Raw genomic sequence first — 19,370 nt, 5'->3', positions numbered from 1 at the left:
CCTTCCTCGGGCAGTTGCTGTTAAGTCCCCAATTGACTGAGGCTCAGGGCCACACCGCTAACACGTAGCAGAGCAGCGGCTAGAGCCCAGGCTGACTCTCCTTGCCCTAAGGTTCCCCTCTCCCGGCTCATCTCAGAAGGAATCCAGTACTGGTGAGACTTGGGGGAGGGGTAATGGAGGAGGCTGTTCCCCCAGGGTTTAAACACTTGCCCTAGAGGGAGGCCTAGGTTCTGGTTCTGGCCAAGCCACTAAGTCGTTGTGTGGTTTCATTCATTCATTCACCCAGTGCACAAATATCCAGTGTGCCGAGATGGGGTGGGCACTGGTTTCAGTGGGAATAGGAGGGTACACCCCTGACCCCTAAAACTCACAATGGAGCTGAAGGCAGACAAGTAACCAGGTGATAACAAGACAGTGAGGGGCAGGGAGCCCGGAGGCGGGCATACCTGGGGGGCACCCCATCCAGACCTGCCGGTCAGCAGAGGCTTCCAGACCTGAAGGTTAGGTGCAAGTCAGCCAGGCAAGGCAGAGAGGAGGGAGAGGGCACCAGGCAGAGGGAACGGCCTGAGCAGAGGCCGGGAGGCAGGCAAAGGAGAGAGGCAGCCCATAGCTGAGATGAGTGGGGGGCTGAAGGGGGCTGGAAGGAGGGAGCTAGGAGGCTGGAGAGAAGGAAGTCGGGGTGAGGACCACCTCACATAAGCCCCTTCCTCTTCCTGGGCCCCAGGTTCCTATTTGTGTACATCTGACCCTTCCTGAAGCTTTTTTTCACCCAACTTGTTGATCATCAGTGGGACCTCAGAAATTATTCATTCCCTTTTCACAGATGAAAATGGAGGGTCTGAGCAGGCAGGTGGGGCTGGAATGGGAACCCATGTCTTCTGATTCTAAATTTCTCTGTTTTTTTTTTTTTGGCCGCGCCGCACGGCATGCAGGATCTTACTTACCTGACCAGGGATCGAACCCATGCCCCCTGCAGTGGGAGCACGGAGTCTTAGCCACTGGACCGCCAGGGAAGTCCCAATTCTAAGTTTCTTGTTTCCCATCCCCTTTCTCAGAATGGAGGGGTTGAAAGGATGCTCTCTGAAGCTAAGGCTCTGGAGTCAGGGTTCAAACCCTGCTTCTGCTGCATGACCTTGAGTAACTTACTTGGCTTCTCTGGGCCTCAGTTCCCTCCTTTTATAAACAAAGCTATGAAGAGCCCCACCTCATAGGGCTGCTAGGAGGGTTCAGTGAGATGGCGCACACAGAGCTCTGAGCCCGGTGCTCAGCATACAGTAAGTGCTTAATAAATCTTGCTCTACTCACAGGGCCCTGACATGCTGAGGTACCAGATGGCCAGCCCAGGAGGCAGGGTGTTGGGCAGGGTTGCAGGGCCATGTACCCGGACCTTGGTACTGTGCACCCTTGTCTCCTAATGCCCAACTCTGCTTGTTGTCACAGTTGGTGGCATCAGCTGCTTGTTAGAAGCCACAGCTGGGGAAGCTGACAGCAGTGTTGCCATGACAACCACTGGGGAGGACAGGACCACCTCCCTGCGTTCATAGTCGGTCCCGAGCATGAAGAGAGGTGGCTCCCAGGCCCAGCTGAGACCAGGGCCGGGCAGGCACCAGGGGCCTGGCTGTGCAGCTGGGGCACTAAGTTGCCCCCTTCCCTTCTCCCTCTGCCTCTCGCCTTCCCCTCCCCTCCCCCCAAAACCCACGTGCAGAGAGCCGGATTTTCTTGGTAAACCACAGCTTTGCTCTGCCAGGTTTCCGTCTGGGGGAGAATGTCCCAGGCCATACACTTCCATCAGCATCTTGCTTCCTTCCACCTACTGCCCTTTGCCAGCCTGGCCCTGAGGACTTTTGGCCCAACATGTTGTCAAGGGTGGGCCCCAGTCTCCAGCACTGAGTTTCCAGTCTCTGCACCAGGCCCTGTGCTGGGAGCATTCTCCTCCGCGGCCTCATGTAGTCCTCAGACCCAACGACGTGCTCTTCTTTATTACACACATTTTACAGAAGGGGGAGTTGGAGACTGGGAGGGGTGAGGCAACTAACCCAAGGCCAGTGGCCCCATGAGCGGCAGAGCCAGGGTTGCACCCAGTCTGCTCCTTGTGAGAGGCAGTGTCGATGGCAATGATAAGGTGGAGGTGACAGGGATGGTTTCCTAGTGCTCTCCTGGGCATTGCCAGCCTGGGGCAGGGTCTCTCCCTTTGGGTTCAGACCCAGAGGGGCAGGAGGTGTGGAGCAAAGCATAGGTGGTGACCTATCATGACCACTAGGTGTCGCCCATGTTCTAGAAAAGAGTTGACAGCCACTCCCTTGGTGGGTGGGGGTCTGAAGAATGCGGGCATGGGGCAGTGCTTCTCCGAGAATGGAAGACTGACCTAGGTCTGGGCAGAGATGATGGTGTAGAAAATCAGAACTGGACAGAAGTTAAAGTGGTAAAAGTAGATTTTATTAACTATTGCAGTGGGGGAAAAGAGACAGTATAGAACTGGGCTCCATTCTTAATATTAACAAAGAAAAATGGGGATTTCTAACTAAGGAGCTGGGTGGGGGTAATCAGTGGCTGGAAAATTGCTAAGAGAGTAGGGGATTCTTGATAAACTGACCTAACAGGATTCTTGCCGAAGGCAGGTCGTGGTGATCAGATATCACCTGGGGACTAGTGAGAGGTGAGAAATTTGATCAGATATTGAGGAAGGGTAGGGATTCTCCCTAAACTGTTATAGCCAGATTCCTGCTGAAATACAAGAATGATGCAAAGATGAACACAGAAGCCCACAGGTTGAGGCCAAGTTGAGAAACTTCTCAGAGGAGCCCAAAGTTTGGTCAAGGGGAGAGTCTTTGCCAGTCCCTCCTCTGGTTCAGGGAAAGAGGAGATCTTCTTTCTTCTGAACAATATGAGTTCATTTCTCGATTGGTCATTTTTTGTTCATTAGTGACCAGTGGAACCACCTGTTGAGACTTGGTAGTAAAGGGTATTTTCTGGATGGTGTGAACCATCAAGCATTTAAATGAGGGGGATATCTATGAAAAAAGAAAAACAAAGATTAATGATCGGAGCAACTAAACCCAGTTTCTGGGTTCAAAGGACAGCCAGTTGAGATTTCTAGATGTTGAGCTTGAAGCATCTGTAGATGGTGAAGTGAGGAGAGAGGTGGCAATCCATTGGTCTTCCTGGTTGCAGCTTGCATCATCTCTGGTGATGGCACGGACATCCGTGTCATGGTCATGCTTGTTTCTTGGAGAAGAGCATGGACGCATCCAGCTTCAGCTCATAGGGCTTCTTTAGAAAGTCCCAGTAAGGATCTGGGCAGTTGGGTTTTAGTTCTCAGTGACTCCAAGTCAAGAGGGTGGGAGAAAAATTGGAAACATTCATTTGAAGAGTTGTAGCCAGATTTTGGAGAAAATTAGAAGAATTAACAAAATGTGCAGGATGGCAGGATTCATTCCGGTTTACAGACAGGTAACAAAGCAGAAAGGAAAATGGAATCTAACCAAGAGGGTGAAAAATAGCTCAAAGACAATGAACAGGACTGTAATGTAATAACCCACGAGGCTGTGCTATACTTCCCACTGAAAGTGAGAGGTGTTGAATTTTTTAAAATGCACAACGTGAGAGTTGTGAGTTAAGTTTTATTTGGGGCAAAATGAGAACTATAGCATCTCAAATAGCACTGAGGAACTGCTCCAAAGAGGTAAAGGGGGGAGGGGTCAGAATACGTGTGATTTTGGTGCAGTCAGGCACACATTTTGCCAAAAGTTGCTATTAGTCAAGAAGGTTGCTGCGGGTCACAAAGAGCCAGATGTCTCTGTGAATGATTTTAGTGCTTTTCTAGATGTGAGAAGATGCAAGAAATTGAGCTCATAAAATCTCCTCCTGAAAATATCGAACGACCTGAAGACCTGTTCTGCCAGTTTTTCCCAGAGCACAGAGCGCCTCGTGCCTGATCTCCACCCTTAACTCCTTTCAGGGGGTGTTGAAGGTCAGAGGCTGCAGTGGCTGGTGACTTCATTCTTATAGAAACAAGAATGGCAAGCAACAACTTTTAGTTGGCAGAGATCCCGGGGTCCAATGATGAATATGATTCCATCTGAGTCACAACTCCTAGAAAACCAGAGCCGGACAGTAGCTTAAGCGGCCAAAACAGATTTTATTCCAGAACTATTTCAATAGGGGCCAGTATAGAATTGGGCTCATTTCCAAATACAATTTCAAATCCTTACATTTCTTAAGTGAGGGTTTATAGCAGGGACTGGGGGGAGGTGGAAAATTGATAAGAGCTGGGGAATTCTTGCTAAACCGACCTAACAGGATTCTTGCAGAAGGCAGGTGGGGTAATCAGGTTTCACCCAGGGGATGGTGGAGGATGAGGAATCTGATCAGATATTGAGGGTAGGTAGGGATTCTCACTAAACTGACACGGCAGGATTCTTGCTAACACGAGGCAATAGAAACCGAAATGTTGAGACCTAGCTGAGAAAAGATCTCAGAGGAACCTGACTAAATTTTGGTCAAGGAGAGAGTCTTTGTTAATGGCAGCCCCCAGACCAGTGGGAAGCAAGTCCAGCCCCCTCCTCGAGCCTCTGCATAAAAGACCTCACTAACTTGAGGAGAGAAAGACCACCCATACTGTAGAAGCAAAGTGCCCTTCAAAAACTGTGATCCCACTCCCCCTCGCCACCTCCAGAGGCATCAAGTACACCATCCCATCTCCACCCCATCCCCTTGGGGGCCACTTCCAGGATTGGCTGCATCCTTCGTGCTCCCCTGACACCACCTGGCACCGTATGTCAAGGGTATTGGTCCATGTGTCTGCCTCCCCCTCCCAGGCTGTGGGGTCCTGGGGGCAGAGGCTGTGTCTGATAAGTGGTGTCTACCCCGAAGCCCAGCCTCATGCCTGGTCCACAGGAGACCATCGGGATAGGTCCGTTGAATGAATGAACCAATGGATGATCATGTCGAGGGGTTTTCAGAATGTTAGCTGAAGACTCTCTTTTCTTCTTATGGTAGCTCATGGGAAGGGTCAATATGTAACACAGGAAAAGCACGGCTGCTCATGGAAGAATGAGGTGGGGGGCTCAGACTCCCATCTGCTCAGCCTCCCCTTCCCCAGAGATCACCCCTAGAAGTCCCAGGAAAACCCATGGCTTTGGGGAGCGTCTGAAACAGTGGCTCTGGTCTCTCTGCACTTGGGGAAACTGATGCCCATCACAGGGAAGAGGCTAAGGCCAGGACACAGGACCTGGCACCCTGCTGGACTCTCAGTCACTTGTCCCACTGACCCCAGCTGCCCAAGTCTTCATTAAGAAGGTACGAAGAGATGACATTAAAAGTCAGATGCTGGGCTTCCCTGGTGGCGCAGTGGTTGAGAGTCCGCCTGCCGATGCAGGGGACACGGGTTCGTGCCCCAGTCCGGGAAGATCCCACATGCCGCGGAGCAGCTGCGCCCGTGAGCCATGGCTGCTGAGCCTGCGCATCTGGAGCCTGTGCTCTGCAATGGGAGAGGCCACAACAGTGAGAGGCCCGCGTACCGCAAAAAAAAAAAAAAAAAGTCAGTTGCTGAGGATTCAGATCCCAGCCTCATCACTAATGACCTGTGTGACTTTGGGCAAGTTACTTACCCTCTCTGGGCCTTGGTTTTTTCAACAGAAAAGGATGGGGTAGAGGGAGAACGTTGTGGAGATGGATGTCTAGCAAGTACTCAGCCCAGTAGTTGTTATCGTTGTCCGAGCGCTGGACCACAGCCCCACTTTCCAACCCTCCCAACATTTTTGTGTCTGCTGGAGGAGGGCCACTTTGCCCAGGCCAGGAGCAGGAAGGGGATAGGCCATGCCAGATGCTGAGTGTCAGGGAACCCACTTTCCCCAGAGCTGGAGACCCAGGAGGGAGTCACTGTGCTTTTCCCTGGCCAGTGGGTGCCTTGCCAAGGAGGACTCAGCAGTGGGGAGTTGAGGTAGGAGGCCTTTATTAGTTTGAGGAGGGGTGCCATGGCCTGTGGACAATCTCTGGGGGTTGCAGTATCTGGGAAAGTCTGGGGTGAGGCATGGGGCAGGCAGGACCCCTTAGCAGCGGAATCCCATCCCAACACCCAGACTTTTAGGAGGGGAGGCTGTCTGCACGGGTAGAGGGGCACAGCCAGAAACCCAGGCTCCCACAGGCAAGGGGCCCAGGCCTCTGCTGCCCCCGCCTCTGGGGGACTCCCCATCCTGGCTCCATTCCTGCTGGGTGGGGCGGGGCTTCAGCTCAGAGTTGATGGGGTCAGCTCAGGAGCAGGTGGGCTCCTGAGAGCATCTCGGTGACTGGGCAGGTCGGGTGCGGGCACACGGGGGACCACAGCCAACACCCATCACGGCCAGCAGGACAGCAGGGGGTGAGCAGCAGGAAGGCCTCCCATACACAGTGACAGCTGACTCCAGAGCCCAAGGAGGGTTTCTAGAAGCTGCAGCTTGGCGGGACTCCGTCCAGCCCTGCCGTCTTTTTTGTAGATGTTCTCCCTACCCCCACGTCCCTCCCCGCCTGTGCTCTTCTTGACTGTCCCTCCCCCCTGTGTTGGTGGTCCTGAGCGGCCGCAGGCTGGGCCGAGATTCTTGGTGGATGTTCTCAGTGTCCAGGGTGGGTCACAGCGCTGTGTCAGTGGCCCTCAGGGTTGACGCTGGATGAAGGCAGAGGGTGGAGCAAGGCAGGGCACACTGGCTACTTGGAGGCCGCTGACCCTGAGGTCAAGAGACAAGTTGAGGAAGGACTGGGAAGCGGGGGAAACAACAGTGCTGGGGCGGAGTCAGGAAAGCAGGCCCGTTGAGGCCTGATCCTCCTGCTCTTCTGCTGGTAAACCCACAAGCCCCAGCGGGAACCTGGGCCCCAGGGGGGGACCCCACCCCCAAGGCTCCTCTGCCCCCCCTCCTCCTGCCAGGACCACTCTGGTCTGGACGTCTGGCCCTCACCTTGTGTCACCTCTCTCCCACTTTCTCCTCTCCCTTCCCTCTTCACATCCTGCTTCCTCTCTGCTGCCTTCTGGAATCTCCCCCACGGCCTCCTGCCTGGACCTGGTCTCTCCTGCCTTTGTCTCCTCTTCACCGAGGTGGGTCCCAGCTCTCAGCTTCCTCCCCATCGAGAGGGCTTCTGTTGCCAGGCTGCAGCCTTGCCTCTCCTTGCCCAGGGAATGAGTGTTCTGGTCCCTTCCAGCCCCTGGCCTGGTTGCTGCACGGGGAGAGATGCAGGGGGAGCGCCTGGAGACCTGGGGCTTCCCCCTCCCGTGTTTGTCAGGGACCCGGGCGGCCTAGGGTCGGGGCGCCCCTCAGAGCAGTTCAGCGTTGCAGGGCGGCGGCCAGGGTGTGCCTCTGACATGAATGGGTCGGCAGAGGACTCGAGTGGTGGGGACACATCTGAGGGTGCTCCCATCTCTGTCCCTGTGCACCTGGGGGTGGTGCATGTGGCTTCTGTCAGTGCCCAGGAGCCTGCTCTGAGGCTCTCTGGGTAACTGAGGCCAGACTTCAGGCCTGGGACGTTAGCCCCGTGACCATCCTGTGGTGTCTGGGCTGGGACTCATGTGCTACTTTGACAAAGGCCAGGATGGGGCCACCTGCTGTTTCTTGGGGCTTTGGGGGGCTGCAAGGCTCCCAAAGCAGGGATCACCCTGAGTCATCCCCTGGAAGCAGCCAAGGGGCCCCAGAACCAGGCCTTGTCTGCCTGGGAACCTGGTCCTAGGACACGCCAAGCTCTGGGCCCATGTTGGCTGCTCCAGGTCTGGCTCTCGAAGACTCTGGGCCCCAGCCTTGAGGGCCTGGCTGAGGAAGTCAAGCTAGTGCCAGTGAGAGGCCCCCCTCCCTCAGAGGCCCCCAGTCTTTCGCAGGCCTTGCCTTCCACATTCGGGAGAGACCCCAACAGGGCATATGCCCCCTGCCACGTCCAGGATGAAGCCACACCCAGGTCTGGGCTGGAGGAGCCAGGGGGCCAGGGCTCTAGCCTTTCTGAGTCCTCTGGGGCCAGTCTCGCTGGAGGGCTCCAGGGAGGAGGGCAGCCCAGGGGCCCCCGACCCGCCCCCACCTCCACCTGCTCCATCTGGCTGGTCCCCAGGACGGGAACCTCCAACACTCCTCTCTGTCAGCCCCCAGAGGGCGCTAGGGAGGGGCGGGGGGCGTGGCCCGTAGATGCTGCAGTTGGGCGTGGGGCTCTGGCGTAGATGTTGAGGTCGTTGCCATGCTCCTTCCTCCCTGTATGTCGGCTTCTGGAAGCACAGGACCACGCTCTTGTCACACTCGCACGTCTGCTGGTCACGCTCCGTCTGGTTGAGCTCGCCTATGGGGAGTGCAGCGCACGGACTCTGAGGTCACAGTGGACCTCGGAAGGTGGTCTTGGGCCAGCAGCACCAGCACCATCAGCGGGCCCACCCCCGGCCTGCAGGCTCAGACGCTCGGGGCCCAGCCTCTGCATTCACAGCCCTCCAGGTGCCCCTGGTACATGGTAAACAGAGAACCCCTGAAGCCCAACAGGACAATGACAAGAGGAGGAAACTGAGGCTCAGGAAAGGGTGCGTTTGCCTAAGTCACCCAGCAAACCCAAGACAGAGCTGGGACGGAAACTCAGGTGTCAGGAACTCGCCCCCCAGCCCAGTTACTTTCTACCATCGCAGGGGTCTCTCAAGCACAGAATCACAACACACCCACTCTGGAGGGAGTTAGTGGTGAGGACTGAGTGAGAAAAACACTTGTAAAGAGCTTAGCTCAGTGTGTCCCAGGGAGCAAATGCTGTCGTTGTTGTTACGGGCCTTCAGAAATCATCTACCCCAGAGTTCTCAGCCTTAGGAGCGCATTAGAATCAGCTGGAGCGCTCCTGAAAACCAAGGCTGCCCAACCCCACCCGTAGAGCTTCTTCTAACAAGTGCTGTTGATGCTGCAGGTTCAGGAAACACCTTTCGAGAACCACCCACTAGCCCAATTGTTTGCAAACTTGCAAACTCTCCATCAGCAGAATACCTTCTCTGACATGAAACTCTTGGCCAAAGACTAATATATCAAACAGCCGAGAGAGGGGACTTCCCTGGGGGTCCAGTGGTTAAGACTCTGTGCTCCCAATGCAGGGGGGGCCCGGGTTTGATCCCTGGTTGGGGAGCTAAGATCCCAAATACAGCAACTGAGCCCGAGAGCTGCAACTAGAGGAGCCCGCACGCCGCAGCAAAGACCCAGTGCAGCCAAAATAAAAAAGATAAGAATAAAAAAAAATTTTTTTAAACAGCTGAAAGAGAAGCCACTTGAGCTACAAAATACATTAAAGAACCAGCTGGACCACCAATCCAGGGATAACCGACCCCCCATTAGCTCTCACAGCAGTTGACCTGATGGCCCCAGAAATCCCCAGAACCCAGTGTGAAAACCATTGCTTGGGTTAGTCCATTGTCTTGGGGGTTGAGGAGGGAGATTCCTCTCCTCGAACTGCTTAATGAACTCCTCTCTCAAGCCAGACCCTCCACCGCACATCTGAACAGCAGAATATGAGGACCAGACAGTCCTGGGCTGCCAAGGGTCCCCAGATGTGCCCAGTTCCCCACCAGACTCTTTCCCAGAGAACAGGAGTCTTGAGTATCTTTGCAAAGCTGGCATTGCTTGTGAGCTCTTCGTAAGGGACGACACACAGCCTGGTTAAGATAAGGAGACAAAGGGAGCCCAGGGCTACCCATGGGGCTGGGCCAAGGGGCACCTGCTGCCCCAGGGTGGGGCACCAGCAGGGGCCGGGCAGGGACACCTGGGCCATCAGCTTGGATGCTGCGCCCGTCAGGTGGGGAGTGAGTCCATGGTAAAGGAGGGAACCTGCCAGGCCTGGCTCCAACACCTTGAATCCCTAGAAACCCTGGGTGTCTAGGATGGGGCCACCTCATCTTCTGGGGTCCCAATGACAGAACTAGAAGGGAATGGGTCTGCTCAGATCCAAACCCTTCAATGTACCCATGGGGAGACTGAGACCAGGTGGGGAAGGAGCCTGCCCAGGGTCATACATGCTGGGGGAACCTGGGTTCCATCCCAGGTCCCCTGACTCCCATGCCAGCCTGACACAAAGTCTCAGGATCACCTGAGGATCTGATTAAAAACAGAGAGTCCTGGACCCCACCCAGACCCGACCCGCTGAATCAGAATCACTCCCTAAGCTCTCCGAAGCTTAAGAATCTCGGGGACTGGAGAACCTGGGGGCCAGTTCAGGCCTGGGGGCTCCGAGCACATCAGGGAGATGTGCCAGAGCCACAGCCAGGGTTATTAGATTTGGCAAACGAAAAACAAGGTACCTGGTTAAATCTGAATTTCAGACAATAAATATTTTAGTATAAGTAGATCCCAAATGTTGCATGGGATATACTTATGCTAATTCTTCCTTTCATACTAATACTTATTAATTGTATGCTAACATTTAGTTTTTAGTATAAGTATGTCCCATGCAATATTTAGGATATACTTACATGAAAACATCTTTCATTGTTTATCTGAAATTTGAATTTAACTGGGCATCCTGTATTTCATCTGGAAACCCGGCCCACGGCCCTAGCACAGGCTGAGGGGGCTGGCAGTACACACTTTCTTGAGGGGAAGGGGCGATGGTGGGAGACACTGCAGACAATGTTGGTGTTGTTCTCGATGGTGTAGTCGTAGTGGTCCACATAGGTGTGGCAGCCCAAGTCAAAGAGCTTCTGGTAGCAGCAGTCGTGGGCATGGCAGCACGTAGGGGCGGGGGGAGGAGAGCAGGCAGGCATAGCCAGGCTTGGCCCCTCTCCCACTGGCAGTGACCTCTATCATGATCATCTGTTCCTGTCCCTTACGGGTCAGACCTTCAGACTGAGGCCCAGAGAGGGCAGTTACTTGCCTTAGGTCACACAGCCGGGCAGAACCAGGCCAGTGCCCCAGGTTCTTGTCCGTGATCCCCTCCCTTTGCCCTCCGCCCAGAGCCCTAGCTTCCCCCCCAACCCCCTGGAGCCCTGGCTGCAGCTGCAGGAGGGGTCAGGGTGGGAGGGAGGGGCCTGGGTGAAGTCAAAGTAGGAAGAGACCGGCTAGATGCAGGGGCTATACCTGGCTGTGCACGATGGCCAGGGAGAGACAAAGGCCTGGAGAGTTAAGTGGGGCTTGGGGATGGGGGACAGGAAGCAAATGTGGTGTGGCTGTCCCATCCCCTCTAGTGGAGGGCAGGCAATTAGTCAACATGCATTTATGAAGCCTCCACTGATACCAGACTTGGTGCTGGCTGCTTTGGGGAGAGACAGGAGCAAAGGATAAGCCACGGCTTCCAGGAACTCCCAGTCTGATGGAGGAAGCACAGTCCTGTCCACCAGAGCCTCCAGTCTGAGGGGCCAGTGGTCACAGTCCTTGCCTTTGTCAAGTATAAGCTGTGTGACTATTGCTCTCATGTGTGTTTGGAAGCAGGTCAAATGCTCCTTCCGGTGAGAACGGAAGTTCAAATGCCTCCAAGCCCAAGACCTTGGAAAGGGACGATAGAAAGTGTCCAAGATGGGACTTCCCTGGCGGCCCAGTGGTTAGGACTCCACACTTTCACTGCGGAGGGCCCAGGTTCAATCCCTGGTTGGGGAACTGAGATGCCACAAGCCTCGCGGCCAAAAGAAATAAAAATAAAATTAAAAAAACATGCTAATGATAGAATTTAAAAAAAAACCCCACAATGTTATACACTTAAAAAAAAAAGAAAACAAAATATCCAAGACGGTCGAGGAGGACACGGGTCAAAGGTCAGGCTTCTGGCCACTAACTCATCAAACAAGCCTCCTCCTTGGGGGAAGGGGCCTCTCCCACCTCTCAGAGATGGAGACAGTCTGACCTTCACTGTCCCTGCCCGGTTCCAGCAGCCCAGACTCTCCAGGACCTACCAGTCCACCTCATCCATGGGCAGGCCATGCCCCCACCCCTCCCGCAGTAGCAGCCGTAGCCCACGAAGGACAAGATGGCATTCCTCCCTGTGTTGGCTTCCACCATGGACTTGAGGTTGAGCAGGCTGCTGTGGGCCGCAGGCAGGACTGCAAGAGAACCGAGGGGGTGCTGTGAGTTCCCTGCCCTGTGCGTGGCCTCTCCTGTTTGACTGGCTGTCCTTGCAACACCCCAGGGCTGGGGAAAGGGGAAGGGAGAGAGGGAGCAGGAGAGGGAGGGCAGAGCAGGAGGAGGGTGCAATCCACAAAGCAGCCGGTATGGTGCGTTACACACGTCCTTACACTGAGCCCTATGGCCCTGAGAATATGATAATAGTATTTGCCAGGCACTGTCCTATGCCCCTTCCATACATTAACTCATCAAGTGCTCCCTGCAGCCCTACAGAGTGCTGATATTATCCCCATTTTACAGATGAGAAGACCGAGACCCAGAGCATATAGTAACTTCCCCAAGAAGACATTGTTGAAAAGAGGTGAAGCAGAATTTGGACCCAGCCAGTGAGAGCCCAGTGCCTTATACACTCTAAGGGGCTTCACAAACGCCACAAGCTCTTCTGAACACGATTCTGGGCCCTTCTGGCTTGGCCTGGCTCTTCTACACCCAGCAGGGACTCAGCATCCCCACGTGGCCCTGGGGCCAGTGCATTATTCAATGAACACACACACACGCACACACACGTATATATTTCTTTCCCTTTGTCCTTGTCTCACAGGTAGTGCAACAACCTTTCCTACACCAGCAAAATCACAAAATCAGCTTCCTGGCATCCTCAGGCCGCTCACCCCAGGAACATATTCTCCTCCCCTGCTTCCCTGCCTCCTGGGCTCCCAGATGTGCTGGCTCACTGCTGAGTCAACATCAAGCCTAGCATTTGGGTCCTTACCTCGGTGAGGCCGCCACCCACACAGGCAGGAGGGCCGCTGTCATCCCATTTTATGGATGAGCAAACTGAGGCTCAGAAAGGTGAAGCTTTGCCCAGGCCATGCAGCCTGGAAGTGGCAGAGCCCAGACCTGAACCCAGGTTTGTGTGCCCCAGAGCTGGGATGCCTCCCCAACCTGGGCTCCTCCATCTGTGCCCGGGGCTAGGCACCCAGTTCAGCCTAACCTTAACTCTCTCTACATCCCCCACCCAGCTCCATGGCCTGAAAGAGGAAATGTACTGGGGGAAGGAGGAAGCTAAGAATTTCAGAAACGGAGACTGGATGGAAACCCAAAGGCCGAAATTACTTGTTTCTGGAGACGTGGTTGTCCAACATCGCTAGTGATGACAAGGGACTCACCACCTCCACATGCCTCAGTGGGAAGAGCACAGACTTTGGAGTCAGACAGAGGCAGGCCCAGAACTAAAGCTCCCTTGGGAGGTTTTCCCATCTGCAAAATGGGAATAACAATCCCAGCCTCCAGAGATCAGGCAGGCCCGCGCCCAGCTCAGGGCCTGGCACACACCAGACCCTCACTGCCCCCATGGTGCCCCCTCTCAGGGCTTGTTGGGACCCTGGGCCAGGCCTGCCCTCCCTGTCAGAGAGCTGACTTTAGTAATCCTGCTCCACCTGTGTCTTCCTGTCTACTGGCTCCAGGATTTTCATCATTACAGAAAATAAGTAGCACACAAGAGAGGAAACAAAGAAGGAGTGGGGAGAAATGACAGACAATTTTAAGAGGATGGTTTAGAGCCTGTAAATGGCTATGTTAGGTACGGGGCAGGGAGAGAGGGGCCCCTGCATCCTGTAGGCCTCTCTCTGACTTGGCCGCATGGGCTGTTGAAGAGAGTGGAAGAGGGGGGACAAGAGGGGTCCCTGGGAATGTTAGCTCTCCCCCCACCCTTTCTGCCTTGCAGGGCTCTTGCTGCTGGAATCAAATGTGTGCCAAGCAGCCTGGGGGTCAGACAGACCCAGATCTGCAAACAGATCTCTCCATTAGTGCTGTGCGGCCGGGGGCAGGTTGCCTAAATTCTTTGACTTCGATTCCCAAATCTGAGAGGAGCCAAGAAAGTCATTCCCCTGCAGGGCAACGGGCCGCATCGCCTGCTGTGAGGTCCTGGCCTCCTCACCCCCACCCCCACTCCCACATCCTGGAGGTGTTACCCCTGGTAGCTGGCAGCTTCCATCCCCAGGGCCCCCAGCCATCAGCTCCCGCCTAAAACTCACCCATCCACACACAGGACAGACACACACTCACACTCTAACACACACACAGACGTAAACCCACAGTCACCCACTGCACACTCTCCTCCACACACCACACAAGTGTACACACACACGCAGACACACGCCCACCCATACTTCCTGTGCTCTCACACGCCTCACACATAGACGCACACTCTCGTACTCGCCAACCTCACACACGCATATACACATTCACTTTGGAGTCAGACAGAGGCAGGCCCAGAACTAAAGCTCCCTGGGCCTCTGTTTTCCCATCTGCAAAATGGGAATAACAATCCCAGCCCCCAGAGATCGGGCAGGCCCGTGCCCAGCTCGGGGCCTGGCAAGCACCAGACCCTCACTCCCCCCATGGTGCCCCTTCCCAGGATTTGTTGGGCCCCTGGGCCAGGCCTGCCCTTCCCCTATACCTCCCACACTCATACAGTCTCACAAGCAGACCCACACTCACCCCCATGCCCATACACATGCACACACACTCCCACTCTCACACACACACAGCACCCAGAGTGGCCACGTGCACATTCCACTCCGAGCGGAAGGAACAAAACCTGCCTTCACTCAGGCTGCAGCCTCTGTCCCAGGCCCCTGGGCGGGGCTGAACTCAAGGGGTTACGTTCTAAATAACAAGTCACTTCGCCTGAATTCAACCAACTGTTTCTCATGTCTGGCCACATATAACCTTATTTCGTTTCTGATATTTTCTTCCTTTGTCTCAGACCTGGCTGGGTTCAGGGAATGCTGAACAGGTGGACAGAAAGCCAGTGGGACATTCAGCCCATCTTCCGCCTACACAGGGCAACTGCCACCAGGGCGCCTGCCTGTGTGGCAGGAGCCTCAGCTGTCCAGGGGGTGGCCCCCCCCAGAAAGAAGGCCCTCAGACCTGCTCCATGTCTTCCGGTACATCTCACACCCAGACACTGCTACACACCTGCCGTGTGCAGATGTGTACAGCCTACTTTCATATACACGCTCTAGAGACACACACGCCACTGTGAACACACACACATCATCCTGATGTGTGTTACACACATAGACGTCACCACGTGCTCGGACACACCCACACACACATAGATACATGTGGCTATCTGCACGCAAGCTCACTAGCTTTGCATGTACACACGCACACAAACACGTTTTCCTATGTACACAAGCACCCCGGTGTCCCTAAGTGCCCTGACGCCAAGCCACCACCACCACTTTACGATGCTTGCTCAGCTGTAGGCCCTGCACCCTTGAGGCTCGTAAATAGTAAATGCCGACCAACCCGGCTATGTTTACAGGTGCCTGGAGGAGTAAAGAGCCCCAAAGAGGGGATGAAGCCAGTCAGGGGCAGAGCCAGGAAGCAGAGACCTGATGGCAGGCCTGAGGTCCTGTGGACCGTGGGTGAGTCACAGCAGAAAGGCTGGGGGTGTTGGGGAAGAAGGAGGAGTTTCCCAGCACCTTCACTCACCACAGCTGGCCAGGATGGCGATGGCGATGAACGTCTTCGCCCCTAGGTAAGACCTGAGATAGGAAGAAACCCTGGTCTTGTGTCCGTCCCTTCACCCTGCGTGCGGTTCCTGGCCTGCGGCTCCCTCCTGAGCCTTGTTACAGGTGGGGTCAACGCCATCTCTTATTTTTATTTATTTATTTATTTTTTGCAGTACGCGGGCCTCTCACTGTTGTGGCCTCTCCCATTGCGGAGCACAGGCTCTGGACACGCAGGCTCAGAGGCCATGGCTCACAGGCCCAGCCGCTCTGCGGCATGTGGGATCCTCCCGGACCGGGACACGAACCAGTGTCCCCTGCATTGGCAGGCGGACTCTCAACAACTGCGCCACCAGGGAAGCCCAACGCCACCTCTTGATGCCCCATTTCCTGCTGCCCTTGCCTTGTGATTAGCTCCTCCAGGAAGATCTGAGCACCTCCCACTTGCCTGCACCTCCTGGAGGGACAAGCCCCAGGATGGCAGAGCCCAGAGGCACCGAGAGCCTCCTTCCCTCCCACTCTGAGCAAGAATCAGCTTCCAGGACAGGGAGCTCCTGTCTCATGGAGTTGGACCTCGTCACAGATCAGAACCAACCCTCTTCCATGTGCACGCCAGGGAGTCACGTGACCCAACCTTCTGGCTGGCTCTTGCGCCCAGAGCCAAGAGACCTGGGTCCCTGGGTTCTAGCTGCAGCTCTACTTCCAAAATGCTGTGTGATCATCCATAGATTCCTTAGTCTCTCTGGGCCTCAAGTGCCTATAAGGATTAGCTAGATGATCCCAAAGGCCCTTGTAGTGCTAAAAATGCAATGACATATCTCAGCCACCATCAGAGACTCAGAGCTCTCCTTTCTGAAGAAATGGATTCTAGGAGCCACTTCCCCACCCTCATCCCTGCTCCTCTCCAAGGAGGGCTCCATCCCAGGGAAGCAGGCATGTACCTGGAGTTTCTCAAAGGAGAAGAGGCCCTGAGGCTCGGGCCCCTCCACCCAGAGGGGTGTCTAACCAGCCCCTTCTTCCTGAACTCTTTGGGGTTGGCCTGAGTCCCATCTGCCATGTTCTGGGTTCTGGGGGGCCAGGAACATAGGGCTCTCAAGGAGAGCCACGATCCACCCCAAAGTCTCCGGGGAGCAGGCCCCAGCTTCTCTCTGTTGCAGTGGCACAGTAGTGCGGGGCAATGCCCCAGGGCAGGACGCAGGTGACACATGGCCTAGAAAAAGGAGGCTCCACCTCCCCCCACGGCCCTGCCCACAGCTGCCTGGTAACTCCCACTCCAGGGTGTTCAGGCCTGCGGGGCGTGGGAGTTGATGCACCTGAAGAGGAGGTGGCCCTTCCCCAGGCATCTGAAAGGAAATTAGCCCAAAGTTCTCTCTCTTCCCATCTGAAAAGGATGAAAAAATTATCCAGTGACACTTGTTAAAGCACAGCAAGGCAGACTAATTATTCAAGGGGGCCACTGGATAGTGTAGGGACCACTATGATGGGGTCTTGCGGTGAGGGAAAGAGATTGGATTCAACTCCAAATAGAACAAAGAAAAGTGGAAATTTGTAGCCAAGGCACAGCGTGGGGGTCAGAGGATGGGAAATTCCTAAGAGGAAACATCAGGGTTGGAGGGATTCTGGCTAAACCCACCTAATAGGATTCTTGCTGAAGGCAGGCAGGGTGATCAGACATCACCTGGGGCTGGTGGGGGGGTGGGTGAGGCACCCCATCAGATATCAAGGATGAGGGATCCTGGCTGAAGTGACTTAGCTGCTGATGTCATGCTAAAACTGGACAATGCCTAGATGGACATGGAAGCCCAGAAGTTGAGGCCTAGGAGGAGAAGAGTTCAAGGAGACCAAGCAAGTTTGAGTCAAGGAGAGGCTCTGCCCGGAAGGCCCTCCGTGTGGATATGCACACATCTGTAAGCCATCCCTTCACACCTGGAAGGGCTTTAGTCCAGAATCTGCAGAGAACTGCCTACCCACATCTGCAAGCTGCTGGTGCCCACCTCTGGCTAAGGCTGGAGGGGCACGGGCACACGCATCCAGCAGGAAAGCCCCAGCTCCCATTCGGAAGGGCGAGCCTGCAGATCTGGAACAGGGCTACTCTGCGTCACCACCACTGTCATGTGACCCGACACCTCTCCGGTGGGGACCGCCCTAGGCATCCCAGGGGGCTGGGCAGCATCCCTAACCTCCACCACTAGACCCGGTAGTGACCCCTCCCCGTGCTCCTCTCCTCCTCCCTCCCCCCCACCCCCACTTGTGACAACAAAGGTATCTCCAGACATCACCAAATGTGCCCTGGGGGGCCCAGTCACCTCTGGTTGAGATCCTGGTGGCCTGGGGGTCAGTGCCATTTGCCTCTGTTTGGAGGTGGCACGTGTGGGGGAAAGATGGGGCCAGGGAGGAACAGAGAGGGGCTGGAGCCCTGGGAGCCCACGGCAGTGTGGACTGTTGCACAGACAGGGGCTCCGATCCTAGAACCCTGACTTCTTGACTCTGAGATCCTGGTAGGATAGCTCCCTTCCCTGGCCTCTGTGTCCTCAGCTGTAAGATGGGTATAACCGGGCATCACTGAGCAAGGATTCTGCTCACAGATAATAACAGATTACAGGTGTTGTGTGCTATGGGGGCATGTGGTAGGTGCTCAGATAAAGACCTGTTTGTTACCAAGCAGAGGCCTGTTCTCCAGCCTTGAGGTGAACTGAGATGGTGGGAGGGGAAAAAGGGAGGGGGGAAGAAGAGTATCATTGGAAATGAGAATCCAAATCGTCTCCATTGGCCCTTCCCTCCCAATGGTCCCAAACTTGCTGGCAAAGAACAGAAGAGAACCGCCCCTCCCCCCACACCAGCACTTCCCTTCCTACCCCCAGTTTTTCCAGCTTGCACTTCTGGCTCTACCAAACCAACTGGCTGGCCAATCCCACATGTCATTTCCCCGTTCTCCCAGCCCTCACCCTTCCCTTGCCCAACCTCCTCTGTGCGGGTCCAGGCCCTTCTCCTTCCCAGGAAGTTATCCTAGAAAAGCCCCAGTGCATCCAATCACACATCCTTACGTGGAAGGTGTTGACCTGTGCTTGTTTATACAGTCTTTTGTAGGCACCTGTATGTGTTTTGGTCTGTGGGTCTTGACATTGCACTCAAACCAGGGATCCAGGGATCCTATCGTTTCCTCCAAAAAAGCCAGGGGTTCTCCTGGGACAGGGGCTGCATCTGCCCCATCAGACTGTAAGCTCCCTGAGAACAGAGCGTGGTGATGGGAGGGTAAGGCTGGTCTCTGCCTTCACTTGCCTGCACAGTTCAGTACTCACTTTGATTTTTGCAGATGCCTCTTAATGATATAACTCACTCCAAAGGAGGAAGAACCAAGAAGTAAGGCCCAGTCCAGTCCACATACTGATGATACAGCCGCCAACATGCAGGTAACCAGGAGGCACTTAGATCTATGCCAAGGAGGCCATGGCTGGGGTTGGGGGGTGGCAGTGGGGGAGGCCCTGAGAGCCCCTGCATAGTCCTGTGCCATTTTCTCATCACACACTCCCACTGGCTGCGTTGGTTTGGGCTTGGTCCCTTGAGAGGAGGATGGGCGCTCCCTCCCCCTCCCTCCCCCCTCCTCCCCCAATCGCAGAGTGCTCAATATCAAAAGTCAACAATAGACTGGTCGACCCAGTAATTCCACTTCTGGGACTATAAACCAAGATACAAACCTGAGTAGCTCCCAGAGACAAATGAAAGAGGATACTGACTGTGGCGTTCTTTACGATGCAAAATCAGAAGCACGTTCAGTTAGGGAATTAGTTAAGCAAATGATTAACCATCCATCCATAATTATGTTTTCAAAGATTTA

General features: G+C 55.0%; 1 protein-coding gene across 1 annotated transcript; it reads right to left on the bottom strand.

The window, feature by feature from the left end:
* Positions 1-7,813: 7,813 nt before the first annotated feature.
* Positions 7,814-16,592, bottom strand: PLA2G2F (phospholipase A2 group IIF). The gene is given in 6 exon segments (XM_060118425.1): positions 7,814-8,283; positions 10,582-10,691; positions 11,846-11,877; positions 11,880-11,992; positions 15,519-15,571; positions 16,477-16,592. Coding segments are annotated over 6 exon segments (894 nt in total).
* Between the last annotated feature and the right edge of the window lie 2,778 nt (positions 16,593-19,370).

Source organism: Mesoplodon densirostris, chromosome 2, assembly GCF_025265405.1.
Source record: "Mesoplodon densirostris isolate mMesDen1 chromosome 2, mMesDen1 primary haplotype, whole genome shotgun sequence".
NCBI lineage: Eukaryota > Metazoa > Chordata > Mammalia > Artiodactyla > Ziphiidae > Mesoplodon > Mesoplodon densirostris.
Note: the sequence above shows the minus strand (reverse complement) of the source record. Positions and strands in the feature narration are given on the sequence as shown.